Source organism: Notamacropus eugenii, chromosome 5 (genome assembly GCF_028372415.1).
Source record: "Notamacropus eugenii isolate mMacEug1 chromosome 5, mMacEug1.pri_v2, whole genome shotgun sequence".
Taxonomy (NCBI): domain Eukaryota; kingdom Metazoa; phylum Chordata; class Mammalia; order Diprotodontia; family Macropodidae; genus Notamacropus; species Notamacropus eugenii.
This window is the reverse complement of record NC_092876.1, coordinates 133,828,178-133,850,027: the sequence shown is the minus strand read 5'-3', so window position 1 is coordinate 133,850,027 and position 21,850 is coordinate 133,828,178. Positions and strand designations below refer to the sequence as shown.

General features: G+C 43.1%; 1 protein-coding gene across 2 annotated transcripts in view; it reads left to right on the top strand.

The window, feature by feature from the left end:
• LOC140505206 (butyrophilin-like protein 2) overlaps positions 1-20,463 on the top strand; it is a 73,583-nt gene extending 53,120 nt beyond the window's left edge. For both annotated transcript variants that reach the window (XM_072610964.1, XM_072610963.1), the window contains exons 4-6: positions 5,487-5,840; positions 11,313-11,432; positions 18,689-20,463. In XM_072610964.1, the coding sequence (XP_072467065.1) occupies positions 5,487-5,840; positions 11,313-11,432; positions 18,689-18,747 (533 nt within the window). In that variant the 3' untranslated portion in view covers positions 18,748-20,463. The remainder of the gene's footprint in view (positions 1-5,486; positions 5,841-11,312; positions 11,433-18,688) is intronic.
• The last annotated feature ends 1,387 nt before the right edge of the window (positions 20,464-21,850 follow it).

Sequence of the window (21,850 nt, the reverse complement as noted above, 5' to 3'; positions counted from 1 at the left end):
CTTCCTTGCATAATCTTAGTCATGGGAAGCTCTCTCTCTTTCTTAGAGGCTATAACCCTCCAGGCGGCAATAGCCACTCCCGCAATCAAAACGTAATTGGCGGCAGAGTACTGTAATTGATCTCCTGTAGCCTCATACTGCCCTGTTCCTGTTAATTGCTGATAAGCCTGGGGGGCCTGAGCCCCCAGCCCACTGGTAGTGCTCTTCACCTTCTGAGAAAATTCTGACACCCAAATTACATTCTGCCCAGGGGTAAGGCAGGCTCTGGCTAAGCTCTTCCCATCATTAGGGGTCAGAATGAACTGATCGCTGAGAGTCTCAAGCATGGCTATAACAAAGGGTGAATTGGGGCCGTGCTTGGTACAAGCCTCTTTGAGAGTCACTACTCTCTTCCACTCTATGGGTATGTGGCTCCTCCGAACCCCACCGGGGACACTGGGGTCTGCTATTTCTACCACAGGGAATGTCCCTACGTCTTCTCCATTCTCTAGGGCCTTTCGTATTCCCTTTTCCAAACAGGACTGTGGCCCTGGACTGTCTGACCCATGGAGCGTCCTATAAGGAGGCGCAGAGGGAAGACACGGTATATGCTCTCCTGCATCACCTTTCCCATCTGCTAAATGAAGCTCTGAACCTATTTTTTCTCTACACTCCTTAACTTTCTGCTCCCCAGGGCTCTCCCCTCCCCTCTCTCTGCTCCCACTCTCATTCCAATCCTGGCCCAGTCTCTCCAGGCCTTCCAGCAGGCTCTTAATCACACCGAATATCAGGAAATCTAAATCCTCCAGCTCCCCAGGGTATTGTTGTTCATAAGCGGTCATTTGTTCTCCGACCACTCCCCATCCTTCTCTTGATATTCCGGTGTGCTTGAGCCAGGGAGAGACCTTCCAAATCCTGTTACAAAACTTTTGGAGGTCATTTAACTCTATAGTGACCCCCGCGTCCCTGCATTCCCTGTGAAGTGTCTTAGCCCAGATCTCCTGTTCCTCTGGCTTTATTACTGGCAATTGATTCCCCATCCCTGCCCTTTTCCCATGGGTGTGGGAAGCTACTCACTCTTTCTCTCCTTCCGAATCTAGGATTCGGGACTTGCAGTCTTTCACAGCCCCTTCTGGGTATCCCACCACCCAGGATTTCCGCGCTTGTCCCTGTTTGGATGCGCCAACTGTTCAGCCTAGAGGCCGATGGGCTACCCAAGTCTTACCTTTCACCTTCGCAGGTCTTCGGTGGCCAACCGGATAAACGTATTGAGAGAAGAGACTTTCCAGAGTCGAACAAGAGTTAGGCTTTATTCAGGGTCTTGGTTACATGTGCAGGGTGAATTCTTCCTCAGGAGAGAGGAATCCTCCTCCTCCCAAGGGGCAAAGATCATACAGCAAGAGAATGGGAGCGGGAGAGGGAAGGGACCCTCTGCCCTCTAAAGGCCCTTCAGCGCAAAGAGCATCTTCAGGCTTTCCTGACCCTACTTAAGCTCTCCCACCGCATAGTTTGCACATGAATACTGGGTGTGCTCTCAGCCTTTAGCTAGTCAACAACAGGTGTGCTCAGAACCTGGGCCAATCTCAAGGGTGGGATGCTCTCCCCAGCACGTATTCCATGGAGAAGAGGCGGAGATGCACGAGATAGCCCGTGTCTCATGCCTGAATTCCCAGCTATTCCCTGGGGGGGCCTCATGAGAACTCTGAGGTTTAGAAGTCCTCACCTTTACCTGCCCGAGACTGTCCATGTGAAACTGAGCTTACACCCCCAACAGGTGGGGAGTCTCTAACCCTCAGCAGAATCATTTGGGGAATTATATGAGACACTATTTCTAATACAGCTTTAGGTTTATGAGGATGATGGTGATTACTACTACTGTCAGAAGTGCAAGAGGCAGCAGAGGTGGCCACTGGGCCTGGAGGCAGCATAGACCAGAGTTTGAACACACCCTCAGATACATAATAGTTAGTGACCCTGGGTACTGCATTTAACCTCTCTCTGACTCAGTTTCCTCAACTATAAAAAGGGGATAATAATAGCACCTATCTCATAGATTTTTTGTTAGACTCAAACAAGATAATATTTTTAAAGTCCATAACACAATATCTGGAATACAGTAGTCACTAAAGCAAGAATTATTTCCCTCCCTGTACTATTGTGACATAGGTTTAATAGTGTTATAATTTCCATTTTACAGATTGATGCTCAGGCAGGTTTGATGGCGTTGGTTTATTGGTGTTTGGGAAAAGGGCACAAAAAGGAGCTAATCCCTTTAATCCAGGCTCCTTCAGATCCCTTCACATCACCATCACCATTCATCTGTCTAGCTCAGGGGGACATATGATGGTATCTGTAGCCTTAGGTGTGATGGAGACTTGCTATGTTGTAGCTCTTATAAATATATCTAAAAGTCACAAAAAGGAGGCATGATGATGGAGAAAATGCAAGGACTCACCTGAACTCTTCCTAATTCCCCTCCAATCAACTTTAAATAACACCTAAAAATGAATTCTGAAGTGGTAGAACCAACCAAAGAATGCAGTGAAATAATTTTATGGCCCAAGAGAACTTAGAAGTTTGGGAAGAAATGTTTGTCTCACTGGGGTATTGGTATATATTATTACCAAAGTCCAACACCAGGTGCTAAATTCCATTTTAAATAACTGTAGACAATACAAAATAAAGACAAGATAAACCCAGGAACTATATGAACATAATTACAAAACACTTCTCATACAAATAAAGTCAGATCAAAGCAACTGGAAAAATATCGATTAATCATGGATAGAATGAGCTACTCAATATAATAAAATGACAGTTCTGCCTAAATTAATTTGTTTATTCAGTGTCGATCAAACCACCAAAAACTTATTTTGTAGAGCTTGAAAAAGTGACAAAATTCATCTGGAAGGACAAAAGATCAAGAATATCAAGGGAATTAATGGAAAAAAATGCAAAAGAAGGTAGCCTAGCCACACCAGATCAAAAACTATATCATTAAGTCTTAATTCACGAAAGTATTTGGTGCTGGCAATGAAATAGAATGATGGATCAGTGGAATAGATTAGGCACACAAGACACAGTAGTCAATGACAGTGGTAATCTACTGTTGGTAATCTCAAAGACTCCAGCCTCTGGGAAAAGAACTCTATTTGACAAAAGCTGCTGGGGAAACCAGAGAATTGTATGGCAGAAATGGGCATAGGGCCACATCTCACAAGCTATGCCATGATGAGTTCAAAATGGGTACATGATTGAGACCTAAAGAGTTATACTATAAGCAGATTAGGAGAGCAAACAATAGTTTACCTGTCAAATATAAAGACAAGAAAAATTGGTTACCAAACAAGAGAAAGAACATTTTCAAATGCATAATGAATAATTTTTATTACATTAAAATTTAAAATTTACACAAAATCAATGTAACCAAGATTAGAAGGGAACTAGGAAGCTGGGAAACCATTTTTACATCCAATTTCTCTGATAAAGGCCTCATTTCTCAAATACATAGAGAACTGAGTCAACTTTGTAAGAATATAAGTCATTCTCCAGTTGATAAATGGTCAAAGGATATGAACAGGCAACTTTCAGATGAAGAAACAAAAGCTATCTCTACTCATATGAAAAACGTTCTAAATCCCTTTTGGTAAGAGAAATGCAAATTAAAACAGCCCTGAGGAAACACCTCACACCTATCAGACTGTCTAATATGACCAAAAAGGAAAATAATAAAGTGAAGACGTGGGAAAACTGGAATACTAATACGCTGTTGGTGGAATTGTGAACTAATCAAACCATTCTAGAGAGTAATTTGTAACTATGCTTAAAGGCTATAAAACTGTGCTTACATTTGATCCAGCAATATCACTCCTAGGTCAGTATCCAAGAAAGTTCATAAAAATGGGAAAAGGACCCAGATGTGCAAAAATATTTATAGCATCTCTTTTTGTGTGGCAAAAAAAATTGGAAACAGAGCAGGTGTCTATCAGTTGGGGAATGGCTGAATGAGTTGTTGTGTATGAATGTAATGTAACTGTTCTACAAGAAATGATGAGCAGGCAGATTTCAGAAAAAAACCTGGAAAGACTTACATGAACAGATAACGAGTGAAGGCAGCACAACCAGGGGGACATTTTCCATAGTAACAGCAACACTGTGTGATAACCGACTTTGGTAGACTTAGCTCTTCTCAGCAATACAACAATCTAAGACAGTTCCAGAAGACTCATGATACAAAATGCTATCCACATGCAGAGAAAGAACTATGGAGTCTGAATGCATATTGAAGCAGACTACTTTCTGTTTTATCTTTCTCATGATTTTTCCCTTTTATTCTGGTTCTTATTTCATAACAAGACTAATGTGGAAATATGTTTAAATTGATTGTACATGGATAACCTATGTCAGGTTGTCTCACATCTTGGGGAGAGTGAAGGGAAAAGAGGGAGGGAGAAATAAATTTGGAGCTCAGTATTTTATCAAAGTCAATGTTGAAAACTATCTCTACATTAAAAAAACTATTAAGTGGGGAAAAAAGAGAAAGGATGTACGCTACAGCTGAGAGTTTCACAATTATGAAATCATCCACAGAATAAAACTGGTATAGACCTCACATGACACTGTTTCAATAAACTGAAGTCCAGAGAATGAGTGAATGAATAAACAATCAGTGAGGAAGCACTTAATTAACTAACTGAACTTCTAGAAATAAAAGAAAACCATTTATTAAGCACACCCTACCTGCCAGCACTGGAGACACAAACATAAAAGGGAGGTAAGCCCTGCCCTTAGGGAGCTTCCCTTCCAAGAGCAGAGAGTACAGGAGGAGAGGAGAGGTGGCCAGGGAAGGGAGACATGCTTTGGGGACTTTAGGGAGTGGAACAGTGAGGCAGTCTATTGACACACTTTCCCCAGAGGCAATGGTTAGTGCTGATTCAGTTACAGAGCTCAGGACAAGACATGAAAAGGTAAAGAGAGTGTTTTGCATTGAGGGGAGATGAGGGACCCACAGCATCAATGGACATCAGACTGATCTATCCAGGTGACCAGACTCCTCAACTCCCCAATGAGCTGAACTAGTCCTGCACATAGAGCCCTCACCTGGCCCTGTGGCACATCCTCTTTCTAACTCAGATGCACAGCCAATGATCACCTCAGGGCCATGTAAATGCCAGTCCAGGAGCCTGGGTTCCCTCTGCCTTGTAAGTGACAGAGCAGAAGCTAATACAGTTCCCCCTTAAGGCCATTGATGGCATCTTTTGCCTTCTTATCCCCACCCCTAGTCCTCCAGCATCTAGAAAATTTCTCTCCTTTCTGACCATAGAAAGCAGTAAGGAGAGAGAATGTCTTGTCTTCAAGGGAATCACAGGAAGTAAAGGGATTTGCCCAAAACTGGGCCTACAGCAGCAACTGGTCTAGAAGCCAGACCTGTATCCCCAACCACACAAACAAATACTCTTAATCCTTGGCCAACATTGTTTTCTAATTTTCTTCTGGTCTATCCCTAGAATGCCAGAAAGGAGCATACTCAGCGATTCACCCTACTCAGCTCATTCAGGCAAAGCAAGGGGAAGACATCGCACTCTCCTATGAACTCTCCCCTAAGATGGATGCTCAGAATATGATTGTGAACTGGTTCAAAAATGAGACCCTTGTGTTCAAGTACCCCAATGAGGAGAAATTGGAAGAATCCCAGGGTGCTGAGTTCCAGAAGAGGGTGGAGCTGGTGCACCATGATATGGCTGAGGGGAAGGTGACCTTAAGTATCCAGCAGGTCCAGGTCAATGATTCTGGTCAATATACTTGTTGTGTCCAGTCACCTGACAATCATGATGAGGGCCACATTGAACTTCAGGTAGCAGGTAGGTCCTACAGGGTTTATGGGTTTCTTCTCAGTCACAAAGTGTTAGAGCTGAAAGTGATTTAAAAGATTCAAAACACTCTCATTTAACAAATGAGGAAAATGGGACTTAGAAAGGGCAGGGACTGTGCACGAGATCATGCAATTTGGAAATGTCTGGGCTGGGAGTCAGACTCAGCTCTTCTCACTCTGTATCTGGCCATTTTCTTCTCTCAGACACATCCCTTAGATCCTGCTTGTGCAAAATCACAGGCTTTGAGAAAGGGACAAACTCACTTTGGGAAGTAGATCTTAATCCATGGTTTCAATTCTTTTCTGTGCCTTGGATTCTTTAAGCCTAATGTTTCCCACTAAAAGATGATGGAGGCTTCCCTTCTATTCTGGAGCTTAAAAATAAAGGTGATTCTATTCTCTCTCTCAAAGATTCCAGGCCTCACCTGGCCCCTAAAGCTATATATACATTGAGTGGGGCACTAAGGGTCTGAGGTCTTCCTGACTGTCATCTGCATGGCTTCTATCCACATTGGCCCAGTGACACATGTTTACTAGACACCTTCTCTGTGTCCAGCTCTGAACTAGGTGAGGATGTAGGGAAGAGAAGGAAAGATGACCTGGCCTCATGCTTTCATGGAACTAGAGAGATATGATGCTTAATCTACTAGAAAAGGTAATATATGGCAGAGTGAAAGGGAGTGTGGCAGAGTGGATGGAGTGCTGGCCTTGGAGACAGGAACAGCTGGGTCCTGATGACTCTTATTCTCTTATGACTATAGGCAAGTCACTGAAACGCTGTGTGCCAACTTCATTACAAAAGACCTTTCTAGCTGTTTCCACACTGACAAACTCGTAGGCCCTTAATGGATTGATGCATATACCTGGAACCTGAGTAGTCCCAATATAGTACATTTCAGTTCATGCTAATTGAATTGGTAATTATGTAAAATACGGTCATTAGTTCTAACCCAATGGAAATATTCACTGGGATTCAAGCAATGCAACCATTTCAGGATATTTGTTCATTAAACTAGTCTGGATCTCCCTCTATAATGAACTGAGAGATCATTTAGAACATAATTTATTTCAATTCCAAAACCTTCTTTTCAATACAAATTAATTAAATCTATGTTTATTTACATATTTGGTTCAATGCGTTAAGATTTTCTTCCATCCATCAACTACTATGTACAGGTACCTATACTTGGGTCAGGGAGATAGAAAGTTTAGATAAGACAGGTCCCTGTGCCCTCAAGTTGCTCAGCTTAGGAATAAGGCAGCCTAGGATAAGAAACCAAGGGACATAATAGGAATATACAGTAATATAAGTCAGGTGCAAGAGAAGGTACAAAATGAAATGAGATGTGAAGACTGATGGGGAAGGTGTTAGTGACACAGGAATCAAGGACGGCTTCCTAGAAAGGGTGGTGATGACATCAGTTTTAGAGGAAGAAAAGGAGAAAGGGCATTGCTAACAAAGGCTTGGCAGCAGGAAGAACAGGGCATTGTTAGGGCATAAGTTCTGGTCCAGTCTGCCCAAAACATAGAGTACATGGACGAAGAAGGGATGAGCTTAGAATGGGAGGATGGCACGAGATTTGGCAGGGTTATCCCACGATGAAGTCAAACTAAGCAGGCTGAGCTCCATAGTACAGAGCCTCTGCAGCCTTTGGAGGGCAGGAATGACCTGAACAGGACCACGTGCAGGGCAGAGGAGCTGGCAGCTGATGGACGTGTGGGGAGGCAGCAGATATGTGAATCATGTATGGAAGCTGATGGAAGACTCCAGTCAGGGGAGAAGGAGGACATGGGCCAGCATGTTCCCAGAGAAAAGAGAGGTAGGGAAGACTGGGGAAGCTATTCTGGAGGTGGAATGAAGAATTGGCAGTGGTTTTGATGTCTGAGGTGAGGGAGACAGTGGCCATGAGAGATTCCTCAAAGAAAGGGAATTGGGTGAATCATGGTGCCTCTGATATGAGAATAGTGAAATCAAAAGGAGGGGCAGACTGAAGAAGGAAAAATATAAACTCAGGGTGTGATATGGGGAGTGTGATATGCTGAAAAGACATCTGAGTCGAGATGTCCTGAGGGGAGGGGAGATGAGGATGCTGAGCAAGAAGAAAAGCCAGGGCTGGGGATGGAGATCTGAAAGTAATGTGGTTTGAGGGGTTAAAGTTTTGGTGGCAATAAAATTGAAAATTGAGAAAAGAGGGGTAAAGACAGCAGCTTGACCAACATCCACCTTAACTTAATGTGGTGGAGATAAAGATTCAATTAAACAGACAGAGAATAAAAATAAGAAAACCAGTAGAGTGTCTCATCTCTGAAGTCAACAGAAAAGAGGAAGAGAAAATGGCTGAGAAGAGCTTGAGGATGGCCAATATCATCAGACATTCCAGAGGAGTCAAGCATAATGAGGACTCCAGGAAAGTCCATAGGATTCGAGGAGGCCAATGATGACTTTGGAGAGAACCTTTCAACACAACAGTGTGGGGGAGAAAGCCAGGCTGAAGGCACAGAAGAGGAAGTGTGGTAATGAGGGAGCCAAGACTTTTTGAGTGTTGGCCACTTTGCCTCCAATTTTAGGAGTGAAGGGATAATTATTGTGTGGGGGTAAAAACATCATGGAAAGCCTCAGGGCTGGGGAGTCTTAGGCCAGTGAGATGGAGCCACTGGAAAAAGAGACCCAGAAGATGTGTGAGAAAGGGGAGGAGTCTGGAACAGGATCCTAGGAGAGGGAAGGAGAAAAGGGGACAGGATCAGTGGCACAGAGAGAGGAATCAGCTTTAATGAGCAGGGAGGCCTCTCCTTGTGTGGGCAGAGGAAGAGAAGAGAGTGAGCGATGATGCAGAGGAGCTCTGAGGATGAAGGAGGGGAAGAGAGGCCTCCCACTCAGGCTCACATTGGACTTTCTCAATAGGACTCAGCTTCCTCAGGGCTGGAAGGGAGCTAGAGACAACCTCGTCCAGCCAGTGACAGCAAAGGAAACCTCTGAAATGTCTGAAACATCCAGGGCACATAGTCATCCAGGCCCTGGCTGAAGACGTTCAGGAGAAGGTGGCCTTGATTCCTTCTAAGTTTTTAAAATTTACTTTGTTCTGTACTTAAGAAAATAACAAGGATTTTTATAACATAGTAGAATAGTAAAAAAAAAAAAAAATGCTGGTTATATATCAGACTGCAAATCTATTACGTACAACTTGCAATTCCTTTTAAACATATAATAATGTGATCATGTAACTTTTTCTGTCATCTACCCTTCCCCTGCCCCCACTATAGAGATGGCAACCATTAGACACAAATAGGTATAAATGTGTGTGTGTGTGTGTGTGTGTGTGTATGTATAATATGTAAAATCATTCTGTAGCTACTTCCACTTATTGGTTCTTTCTCTGGATGCTTGTAATGTCTTCCTTCATTCTGAAAACAACTGAGTCACCCAAAGTTGTTCTTCAAACCCTGTTGCTGTCTTGGTTCTGCTCATTTCCCTCTTCATTATTTCATACAAGTCTGTCCTTAGCCCCTCCTGGGGCAGCCCCTCCCACCTGGGCCAGATCACCTGAGCAGGAAGGCTAAATAGGCCTCCCTCACACTTCTATCTCTTGCTCCCAATTCAGCCTCTGGGGCCACAAGGAAATAATCAGACCCCTGACCCAGGATACTGGTTCATCTGGTAAAAGTCAGAGATGGGTCTCTAAGCAGTTCCATGGCAGCTCTGTGCTTGACGAGCAGACCCTGAAGTGTCATCTGCTTCACAAACGTCTGTACAGGAATTAAGCTCATATCCCCACCTAGACTTAACTCCTCGATGTCAGGACCTATCCTTGTCCCAAGACCCTAGGACAGGTCTGTGCAGGCACATAGTAGATTCTCAGTAGGGAAATCTTACCTTGATAGAAAAATCCTTCTCTGAAGCATTTTAGGAAGAGTCCTGAGGCAAAGTGGCCCCATTTCTGAACTGGAGACCAGGCTTGATTTGTCTTTTGGCATCATCCAGCCCCAAGAGAATATCCCTCTGGCCAAGGTTACAGCTCAGAAGATAAGTAGCCCCCTGAAAATCTGCCCTTCTCTAGAACAGAGCACGTCCAATCTGGCACTGCAGCTGGAAAAGACCTTATTTATCATTTAATTCCAAGCTCATTTCACATTTAGGCAACTGAGACCAAAAAAACCAAAGGGACTTATTTACTCTAAGTGCTTGAGGAGGACCAGAAATGGGATCTGACCTGAGTTCTCCTGACTCCAAATCCAGCTTCCACTTTTACTTCAAAGGAGGGTCTCCATTTTCTCCTTTCACCAATATGTCTTCCCATGCTGCCAGATTCATCTCCCTAAAACACAGTTTTGGTCATGTCACTTCAGATGCTCATGAAACTTACATGGCTCCCTGGAGTGTCTTGGAGTCCTCCACAATCTGACTCCACCATAACTGTCCAATATCATGACCCCTCCCTCGACTCTACTGTCCATGTTACTGATGAGGAAGTAAAGCACTGGGCTCCTGGGAGATAGTAGGGAGGGAAGGTTACTGAAAGAGGGGAAAGATGCTGAATGAGACTATTTTGTCATTGAAGTATGTCATCTTTGAAACAGGCCTTAGAGGTCATCTAAGTCCCTCATCTGCTTACACAGGAAGAGACTTAAGCCCAGTGACCTGTCCAAGTTCAATTAGCCAACAAGTGACACAGTCACAATTTGAAAGCATGTCTTCTGATTTTCCAAGGTTCTGGCTGTTTCTTCTCTCCTGCATCATACTGCTGCCCCCAGTCACCTTTTTATAGGTGGTCAAACCAAGGTCCAGGGAGGACAATAGACCAGGGTGACAGTTTAGGAGAGGGCTGACCCCAGGGTTGCTGGAGTCCAGGCTGCTCAGGTAAAAACCAGAGAGTTTCTCAATGGGGATGTAAGAAACAAACCCAGAATGGACTTCAGAAGAGAGAGTCATCCTCTGGAATCAGGAGATCTGGGCTCCAGTCCTAGGTCTGTCATTACCTCTCTGTAACTCCTTGAACATGCCTCTTCCTCTCTCTGACCTCGGGCCCTCTGTCTAATGATGGGGCTGGACTAGATGCCTTCTAAGGTCCCACCATCCCTGAAAGTCTCTGAATCTATGAGGACACAGCTGTGAGATGGTGGGAAGAGGCCTGGATTTTGAGTCAGAGGACCCAGACTTCAGTCCTGGGACTTACAAGCTGAAGGATGCAAGGCCTTTCTCTCCCATTTTCCTTTCTGTAAACTGAGGCAGCTGGGCTAGATTCTCTCTAAGGCCTCTTCCAATTGTTACATTCTCTTCTCTGAAGTCCTAGGAAAGCTTGGTTTTGGGGGAATGTTTAGAAGCTGGTGGTGGGGAAGGAGGACTGCATCATCTGTGCACAAAGCCACTGATGCCCTTTATGCTCCCACCCCTAATCTGGGCCACAGGGATCAGGGTCCAGAGTTTCCCTTATCTGATTTCCAATGTTTTGGGGACTCTTTTCAGAGAATCTCCAGAAATCTCAGAAGATACACACTATGATTGTTGCTACATCCTTGATGGTCTCCATTGGTTCCCTCTTCATGATTTATTTCTTCTACCAAAGAAGACTCCAGAGAACCAGAGGTAAGAGAAGGTCCTGCCCTTAGAACTAAGTCCTTCCATTACTCACCAGACCCTCTGATTATTGCTTTGAGAGGGATCTGAGGTTCCCCTGCTTTGCTGGACTTGGGCACCTCCCTTGGGTCTGAACATTTGGTCTGGCCTGGGACTGAAGGATCTGGGTTTTGCTGCAGTGACAGAGAAACTCCTCAGTAGTTCCTGTGGTAGCGGGGTTGTGTCAGATGATTATCCATTGGAGTTCAGGAGGACAGCCTCTTGGGGAGAAACCTCTTAGTCATGTTTTTACCTCAGTATAGTCCTCCACATACCCTCATCCAAGCCCTGGTTTCTGAGTTACTTTCTAGGTCTAGGTGGGATGGGGATTGCAGGGCTTCCTTTTGCCAGTTAGCCTGTTCCCAGAGCTATTCCCTTTAATCCCTGAATGTGCATTGGGTCTCAGGTACCAGCCACAGTCCTCCTGGGATGTCCCAGTTTCCTGTTCCTTACTCTCATCCGCCATGGCCTCATACCCTAATCCTTCCCCAGGCTGACCCACCCACAGGCTGACTCAAAGAATCAGTAATTTTGAGGTGAATAAATTATTTTAATCAATGATTTCCAGGAGTGGATGGGACTTTCCCTCATTTGAGTCCCACTGGTGAGAGAAATGGTTGTGTTTTTCTTATATTAATAACTAAGTACTGGGATTAAGATTTTTTTTTCTATTTCTTCATTCAGAAACACATTCCTGTAGGTTATTCAGCCAGTCTTTGAATGATATTACTGACCTTGCCCAAAAATTCACCTAACCAAGGCCATCTTATCTAGGTGAAATTGTTCCCCTACCCAACTAGAAAAATCTTAAAAAGAGAATGTAATTTAGGTGAATTCCAGCCCATTATGTTCTACTCAGACAGACTAGGATGGTGGTGGGTGGTGATGGAGGTGGTAGGGTTAAGATCTTTTTATATAGATTACTCAGGAGTATTCAGCTCTAGATGAATCTCCCTTTTTCCATGAGTTACAGAATCAAAGTCAAGTCCCCTACCACCTCATTAGAATAGGCCCACCTCTCATTATAATATTCATTCTCTCACTAATTGTTAACCAATCAGAGGTGATTTGGAAGTAATCACTTTTCTACATCAAGAGTCCTCCAAGAATTGATTTTGGTTTACCACAGAAAGCCAAGTCACCTCCTTTTATTAATTATTCTCTAGCCATCATTAATAAAATGATCAGTTACCCAGAAACTGAGTCTTTCAAGCTTCTCATGCCTCAGCCTTGTCTGCTCATTGAAGAAGCCTGGTCTCAGGTGCCAGCTCCTCTCCCAGTCTCCCGGCAGCCTTGCTCCTGTCACTGACTCCTTATTTCCAGCTCCTCTGTCCTGAATGAGGCAGCCTCCTGCCCTTGTAAACTGAGAAGTGAGACTGAGAGAGCATTGCAGGGGCTTCCCCCAGGAGTCGTATCCTGAAGGCATCTGGAACCTACCAGGAAGCCAGGTCCCCTTGATTTGTAATCTGTTGTTGTCATCCCTTCAGTTGTCAGGCTTTCTACCTCACTCTCTCCCAGGAAGATTTTTTTATTTCTCCAGTTATATTGGTCTTTTCAATTTCTAGATTGATTCTGGAGGATTCCATGGATGTAGTTATCTCAAGGTGTTAGATAAAAGGTAGTTTTTTTAGATGATATTTTTAATTAATTTATTTTTAGTTTTCAACATTCACTTCCTTTTTTTAATTTTTAAAATTTGCTTATATATTTTAAGTTTTCAACATTAATTTCCACAAAATTTTGAGTTCCAAATTTTCTCCCGATCTCTCCCCTACCCCTACCCCAAAACATCGTGCATTCTAATTTCCCCTACCACCAATCTGCCCTTCCTTCTAACATCCCTCCCTTCCCTTATCCTCATCTTTTCTCTTGTCCTGTAGAGCAAGATATCATTACCTGTATTTCTTATTTCCCAGTGTTATGCAAGAACAATACTCAATAGTTCTTCCTAAAACTTTGAGTTCCAACTTCTCTTCATCCCTCCCTCCCCACCCATCCCCTTTGGGAAGGCAGGCAATTCAATATAGGACATATCTGTGTAGTTTTACAAATGACTTCCATAATAGTCATATTGTGTAAGACCCACTATATTTCCCTTCATCCTATCCTGCCCTCATTGCTTCTGCTTTCTCTCTTGATCCTATCCCTCCCCAAGAGTGTTGACTTCAAATTGCTTCCTCCTCCCAATGCCCTCCTTTCCATCATCCCCCACACCCTGCTTATCCCCTTCTCCCCCATTTTCCTGTATTGTAAGATAGAATTTCGTATGAAAATGAGTGTGCATTTTATTCCTTCCTTTAGTCGAATGATGTTTTTTCTTTCGCCTCCCTGCTTTTTCACTCCACAGAACAGTATTTTACTTGCCTCTTTTATGAGAGATGATTTGCCCCATTCCATTTCTCCCTTTCTTCTCCCAATATATTCCTCCCTCACCCCATAATTTCATTTTTTCAAGATATGATCCCATCCTATTCAATTGAGCCTGTGCTCTCTGTCTCTCTTGCTCTATGTGTGTATATGTGTGTGTGTGTGTGTGTGTGTGTGTGTGATCCCACCAACTACCCAGATACTGAAAAAAGTTTCAAGAGTTACAGATATTGTCTTTCCATGTAGGAATGTAAACAGTTCAACTTTAGTAAGTCTCTTATGGTTTCTCTTTGCTGTTTACCTTCTCTTCATTCTTGTGTTTGAAAGTCAAATTTTCTTTTCAGCTCTGGTCTTTTCATCAAGAATGCTTGAAAGTCCTCTATTTCATTGAAAGACCATTTTTTCCCCTGAAGTATTATGCTCAGTTTTGCTGGGTAGGTGATTCTTGGTTTTAGTCCTAGTTCCTTTGACTTCTGGAATATCTTATTTCACGCTCTTCGATCCCTTAATGTAGAAGCTGCTAGATCTTGTGTTATCCTGATTGTATTTCTGCAATACTTGAATTGTTTCTTTCCAGCTGCTTGCAATATTTTCTCATTGACCTGGGAACTCTGGAATTTGGCCACAATGTTCCTAGGAGTTTCCTTTTTTGGATCTCTTTCAGAAGGTGATCAATGGATTCTTTCAATATTTACTTTGCCCTCTGGTTCTAGAATCTCAGGGCAGTTTTCCTTGATAATTTCATGAAAGATGATGTCTAGGCTCTTTTTTTGATCCTGGCTTTCAGGTAGTCCCATAATTTTTAAATTGTCTCTCCTGGATCTATTTTCCAGGTCAGTTGTTTTTCCAGTGAGATATTTCACATTATCTTCCATTTTTTCATTCATTCGATTTTGTCTTGTGATTTCTTTCTTTCTCATAAACCCAGGACCTTGCCCTCAAGGCATCTGTAGTAAGGAGATGACACACAAATAACTATAGTAATCAATGATATAGGGACTTCTGTTGCCAAGATGCTGGAGAAAAGTAGGAACTCCCCTGAGCCCTCCCAGAACAAGGCAGAAATTACCCTGACCCCTCCCAAAGTAAAGCAGGAACTCTCCTAAGCCTTCCAAGAGTAAGGCAGGAACTCCCCTGAAGCAACCCAGAGTAAGGCATGAGGAAGACCTAGGTTCAAGTTCTGCCTCAGACACTTCCAAAGCTGTGGGAGCCTGTACAAGTCACTTAACCTTGTTTGCCTCAGTTTTCTCAGCTGTCAAATGAACTGGCCAGTATTCTCTGTCAAGAAAATCCCAAATATGGACTATCTGATAAGATAGTCCAGGTCTTTTATCCCAAAGAGAACAGGTCCCTCTAACCTGTCAATGGCAAGCACCAGGTCTCAATGATCTGCCTGTGAGGAGAGCTCCATGTGCTTTAGAAAACTCAGAGGGGGGGGAGGAGCCAAGATGGTGGAGCAGAAAGACACACATACGCTAGCTCCAAACCCACAGCCCATAAAATATCTGTGAAGAAGAACTCCCAACAAATTCTGGAGCAGCAGAAGCCACAGAACAACGGAGCAGATGAGATTTATGTTCCAAAGAGCCCTGAAAACCTCTCACAAAAGGTGCTTCGCATTGCAGACCCCGAGCCCAGCCCAGCCCTGCCTTGGCCACGCAGCACCAAGAGGAGTGGATCCAAGAGGGCTTCAAGGACAGAATCTCCAGAGGTCGCGCAGGTCCTTCCACCCACAGGCCCCCAAAGTTGGTGAGAGGGTCTTCTTGGCTTGCCGAGAGGGGAGTGGGGTACCCCCATAACTCAGGCCCCCTCAGGAGGCAGCAGCAGAGGCCGCCACAGACAAGGGCTCTCCAAGCAGACAGGAGCCCAGATCCGTTGCTGAAGGTCTCTGCATAAACCCCCTGAGGGAACTGAGCCCGTGAGGCGGCCCTACCCCTACCTGAGCACCTGAACTTAATCTCACACTGACTAGCAGCCCCGACCCTGCCCAAAACCCTGAGGCTTGGAAGCAGCATTTGAATCTCAGACCCCAAGAGCTGGCTGGGTGGATCTGGAGGTGAGGTGGGGGTGGAAAGAAAACTCAGAAGTCAAGTCACTGGCTGGGAAAATGCCCAGAAAAGGGAAAAAAAATAAGACTATAGAAGGTTACTTTCTTGGTGAACAAGTATTTCCTCCCTTCCTTTCTAATAAGGAAGAACAATGCTTACCATCAGGGAAAGACACAGAAGTCAAGGCTTCTGTATCCCAGCCCACTCAATGGGCTCAGGCCATGGAAGAGCTCAAAAAGTATTTTGAAAATCAAGTTAGAGAGGTGGAGGAAAAACTGGGAAGAGAAATGAGAGACATGCAAATGAAGCATGAAAAACAAGTAAACACCTGCTAAAGGAGACCCAAAAAAATGCTGAAGAAAATAACACCTTGAAAAATAAGCTAACTCATTTGGCAAAAGAGGTTCAAAAAGCCAATGAGGAGAAGAATGCTTTCAAAAGCAGAATTAGCCAAATGGAAAAGGAGGTTCAAAAGCTCACTGAAGAAAATAGTTCTTTCAAAATTACAATGGAACAGATGGAGGCCAATGACTTTATGAGAAACCAAGAAATCACAAAACAAAACCAAAAAAATGAAAAAATGGAAGATAATGTGGAATATCTCATTGGAAAAACAACTGACCTGGAGAATGGATCCAGGAGAGACAATTTAAAAATTATGGGACTACCTGAAAGCCAGGATCAAAAAAAGAGCCTAGACATCATCTTTCATGAAATTATCAAGGAAAACTGCCCTGAGATTCTAGAACCAGAGGGCAAAGTAAATATTGAAAGAATCCATTGATCACCTTCTGAAAGAGATCCAAAAAAGGAAACTCCTAGGAACATTGTGGCCAAATTCCAGAGTTCCCAGGTCAAGGAGAAAATATTGAAAGCAGCTAGAAAGAAACAATTCAAGTATTGTGGAAATATAATCAGGATAACACAAGATCTAGCAGCTTCTACATTAAGGGATCGAAGAGCGTGAAATAAGATATTCCAGAAGTCAAAGGAACTAGGACTAAAACCAAGAATCACCTACCCAGCAAAACTGAGTATAATACTTCAGGGGAAAAATTGGTCTTTCAATGAAATAGAAGACTTTCAAGGATTCTTGATGAAAAGACCAGAGCTGAAAAGAAAATTTGACTTTCAAACTCAAGAATGAAGAGAAGCATGAAAAGGTAAACAGCAAAGAGAAGCCATAAGGGACTTATAAAAGTTGAACTGTTTACATTCCTACATGGAAAGACAATATTTGTAACTCTTGAAACTATTCAGTATCTGGGTACTGGGTGGGATTACACACACACACACACACATAGAGACAGAGTGCACAGAGTGAATTGAAGAGGGTGGGATCATATCTTAAAAAAATGAAGTCAAGCAGTGAGAGAGAAATATATTGGGAGGAGAAAGGGAGAAATGGAATGGGGCAAATTATCTCTCATAAAAGAGGCAAGCAAAAGACTTATTAGTAGAAGGAAAAAGAGGGGAGATGAGAGAAAAACGTGAAGTTTACTCTCATCACATTCCACTAAAGGCAGGAATAAAATGCACACTCATTTTGGTATGAAAACCTATCTTACAATACAGGAAAGTGGGGGATAAGAGGATAAGCAGGGTGGGAGGGATGATGGAAGGAAGGGCATGGGGAGGAGGGAGCAATTTGAGGTCAATACTCATGGGGAGGGACAGAATCAAAAGAGAGAATAGAAGTAATGGGGGACAGGATAGGATGGAGGGAAATATAGTTAGTCTTATACAACATGACTATTATGGAAGTCATTTGCAAAACTACACAGATTTGGCCTATATTGAATTGCTTGCCTTCCAAAGGGAAGGGGTGGGGAGGGATGGAGGAAGAGAAGTTGGAACTCAAAGTTTTAGGAACAACTGTCGAGTACTGTTCTTGCCACTAGGAAATAAGAAATGCAGGTAAAGGGGTATAGAAAGTTATTTGGCCCTACCAGACAAAAGAGAAGATGGAGACAAGGGCAGAGAGGGATGATAGAAGAGAGAGCAGATTGGTGATAGGGGCAATTAGAATGCTCGGTGTTTGGGGGTGGGGGGAGGGGACAAAAAGGAGAGAAAATTTGGAACCCAAAATTTTGTGAAAATGAATGTTAAAAGTTAAATAAATTAATTAATTAAAAAAAGAAAGAAAGAAAACTCAGAGGGACCTGGACTTCCATCAAAAAAGAACACTCAGCTTTCTTTGTCTTTGCTCTTTTTTTTCTCTTGAGAGAAAATGGGTTCAGAAAGGCTGAGGCTAAATAGTCAATAATGGTTGATAATGATTGTAAAATTTTCCTGGATTTAGTGAATCTACTGAAGTTTGTATTTAGGGATGATTATGATTATCTTCTGACTCTGTGGGATTGTGTTTGACCCTACACCAATGGTTGCTGTGAGATTTCTTCCTATAAGGCCCTGGGAAAGCAGATGAAAAGAATTCCCTCATGGCTGACCAGAGACCCTAGAGGATTTTTTTCTTAACTGGGAACAAGAACTGGATTAAAAAATGCTACCCTGCCTATTGGATAAAGACACAAATACTTAAAATGGAAAGAGAAGGAGAAGGGGGCATTGCATTGTGCCTCAGATGACCTAACATAGAGGGACCCATGTGGGAGATTCCAGGGGCCTGAGTCCGGGAGAAGCCATTCTGTGTTTCCTTACACTGGGGTGGGACCAGTCACTTTCTGTTGAGAGCAGAGCTGAAATAGGCTGTGCCTTGTAAAGTACCAGACTGGGATTCATTCTTTGTCTCTGTCTATCTGTCTCCATCCTTCTGTCTGTCTCTGTCTTTTTCTCTCCCTCTCTTTCCAGCTATGTCCATGGAAGGTGAAAGTCCTATCCATCCCTACAGCATGAGTTCCATGAACTGAGCTGAGTAAAGAAGAAGGTTCAAACTATCAGATAATTATTTTCTAGAACTGGAAAAAATAACATCAAAATTCATCTGGAAGAACAGAAGGTCCAAAACAGCAAGGGAACTAATGAAAAGAAATGCTAGGGAAGGTGGCCTAGCTCTACCAGATCTCAAATTGTATTATAAAGCAGCAGTTATCAAAACCACTTGGTACTGGCTAAGAAACATAAGGGTAGATAAGTGGAATATGCTAGGTACTGAAAATACAGTAGGCAATGTATATAGCAATTAACTATTTGATAAACCAAAGGACCCCAGCTTCTGGGATAAGAACTCACTGTGACAAAAATTGCTGGGAAAACTGGACAAAAGTGTGGTGGAAACTAAGCATAGACCAATGTCTGACACCGTACACAATAATAAAGTCCAAGTGAGTACATGATCTAAATGTAAAGAGTGATACTATAAACAAATTAGTGGAAAAAGGGATTTATTTATTTATTTATCAGGTTTATGAAGAAGGGAAGAATTTTTTACTAAAGAAGAGACAGAGAGCATTATGAAGTGCTAAATGGACAATTTTGAATACTTAAACTGAAAAGTTTTTGCACAAACAAAGCCAATGAATCCAAGACTAGGAGGGAAGCAAAAAACTGGGAAAAAAATTTTGCAACTAGCGTCTGTGATGAAGGCCTCATTTCTAAAATATATAGAGAACTGAGTCAAATGTACAAGAATACAAGTCATTCTCCAATTGATAAATGGTCAGAGGATATGAGAGGCAATTTTCAGAGGAAGAAATTAAGATATCTATAGTCATATGAAAAAAATGGTGTAAATCACTATTGATTAGAGAAATGAAAATCAAAACCACTCTGAGATACCACATCACACCTATCAGATTGGCTAACATGACAGAACAGGAAGATGATAAATGTTGGAGACGATGTGGCAGAGTTGGAACACTATTTCATTGCTGGTGGAGCTGTGAGCTGATCCAGCAATTCTGGAGAGCAATTTGGAACTATACCCAAAGGGCTACAAAAATGTGCATACCCTTTGACCCAACAATATCACTTCTAGGACTGTATCCCCAAGAGATCATAAAAATGGGAAAGGGTCCCACATGGACAAAAATATTTATAGCAGCACTCTTTGTAGTTGCCAAAAACTGGAAATCAAGGAGATACCCATCAGTTGAGGAATGGCTGAATAAATTATGGTATATGAATGTAATGGAATACTGTTGTGCTATAAGAAATGATGAACAGGAAGACTTCAGAGAGGCCTGGAAAGACTTATATGAACTGATGCTGAGTGAAAGGAGCAGAACCAGGAGAACTTTGTACACAGAAACAATCACAGTGTGTGAGGACTTTTTGTGGTAGATTTAGAACTTCATTGCAATGCAAGGACTTAAAAAATTCCCAGTGGTTTTTTAAGGCAAAATGTCTTCCACATCCAGAGAAAGAACTATGGAATTCATTTGCAGATTGTAGTAGATCCATTTCTTCTGTATTACATTTTGGTTTGTTATATGTTTTCTCCTATTCATTTTAATTCTTCTATACACCATGACTATAGTGAAAATGTATTTAATAGGAATGTATGTGTAGAATATATATAAAATTGTATGCTATCTCAGGGAGGGAGGGAGAAAGTGGGAGCAAGGGAGAGGGAGGGAGAGGAAAAAAAAATCTAGGTTGTATGGAAATGATTGTAGAACACTGAAAATAAATAAACAAATAAATTATTTTTAAAAAGAAGAAGGTTCTTTCTCTCCCCAATCCAGCCCTTGTTGCCCTCCAGAAACAGGGTTAGGCTGTAGGTAGAAGCTGTTGCTTGGTCCTTTTCACTTCTAGGCACAAGTTGGGGATTCTCCAACCCACCCACACCCAAGCCATGGAGACCTTGGAGGGAAGAATCAAGGCCAAATGCTGCTGCCAGACCAGAAGAGAAGCCAGGGTGCCTGGGACTTGAATCCATGAGGAGCTTGGGAAGTGGAACTTGATGGGCCTATACTATGTAGGAACTGGGCTAAGTGATGAACTTGAACTTCCTTCACCTCCCCAACTCTCCAGAGACTTAAGTAGCCTGTGTGCGGAGGAGCATGTCCTCATGGGTCAGAGAAAGGGTTGTTTGTATATTTGTTCTCATGTCATTGAACAATTACTATTATTGTAGAAAAACTAATCTGACTATTAAGTGGTTACATGGGATAAGGGGACAGAGAGCCTCTAAAATTGGGGGAACATCATTGTGGGGAGCATGAGCCAAAGATGGAAAGTCTGGATACCCCAAATTACATTAATGATACCAGGGGATCCTCAGGGGTTGAGAAGTGATAGACCTGGCATTCAGTGAGTGGGGGCCTGGGTGGTCCCTGTGACACAAATACTAACCCACAAGGTAGTTATGAGATTCCAGTGAGACAATGAATGGAAAGGACCTTGGACACTCCAAGATCTGTGCCAATGCCAATGTCTGAAGGTCCCTCCCAGCTCTAGAGAAAACCCATGACCCAGGTAGGACCTACCTGCTACCTGAAGTTCAAAGCTGGTTTCATTGTAAAAAGGGCCTTTCTGGAAATAACGTGTGTACAGGCCAATGTCAGAGAGCTGGACCTGGTGGATGATAATGGTCACCCTCCCCTCAGCCATGTCCTCTCTCAGCATTGTTGTCCTCCCTTGGAATGCAGGGGCCTGGACTTCCTTCATCTCCAGGTCCTTGTGGTACAAGTGCACAATCAGTGGGTCTCTGACCCACTGTCATTTCTCGAGCATTGATCTTAGGGGAGAGGCAGCAGGGGAGCTGGATACCTTCTCTCACCCAGGCCAGGATAGACTGGACCAGAGGGCCAGATACTGTGAATGTGCCTGTGTGGAGAACCAGGAAAAAACAGCAAGGAATCAGAGAACACCCACGTGGAGGAATGAATATGAGCAAAGGTCAGGACAGGGTCAGGGCAGTAAGGCCATGGAGCTCTGAATGTGTTCCTGACCAGGTGCTCCTCTGCTGTTAGCTCCTCTTTGGTGAAATCATTTTGCAAACTGAGACATATTATGAGATGGAGATGAGACATTCTCCCCTTCACTCCCTTGTAAAGTCAGGGAGTCAGG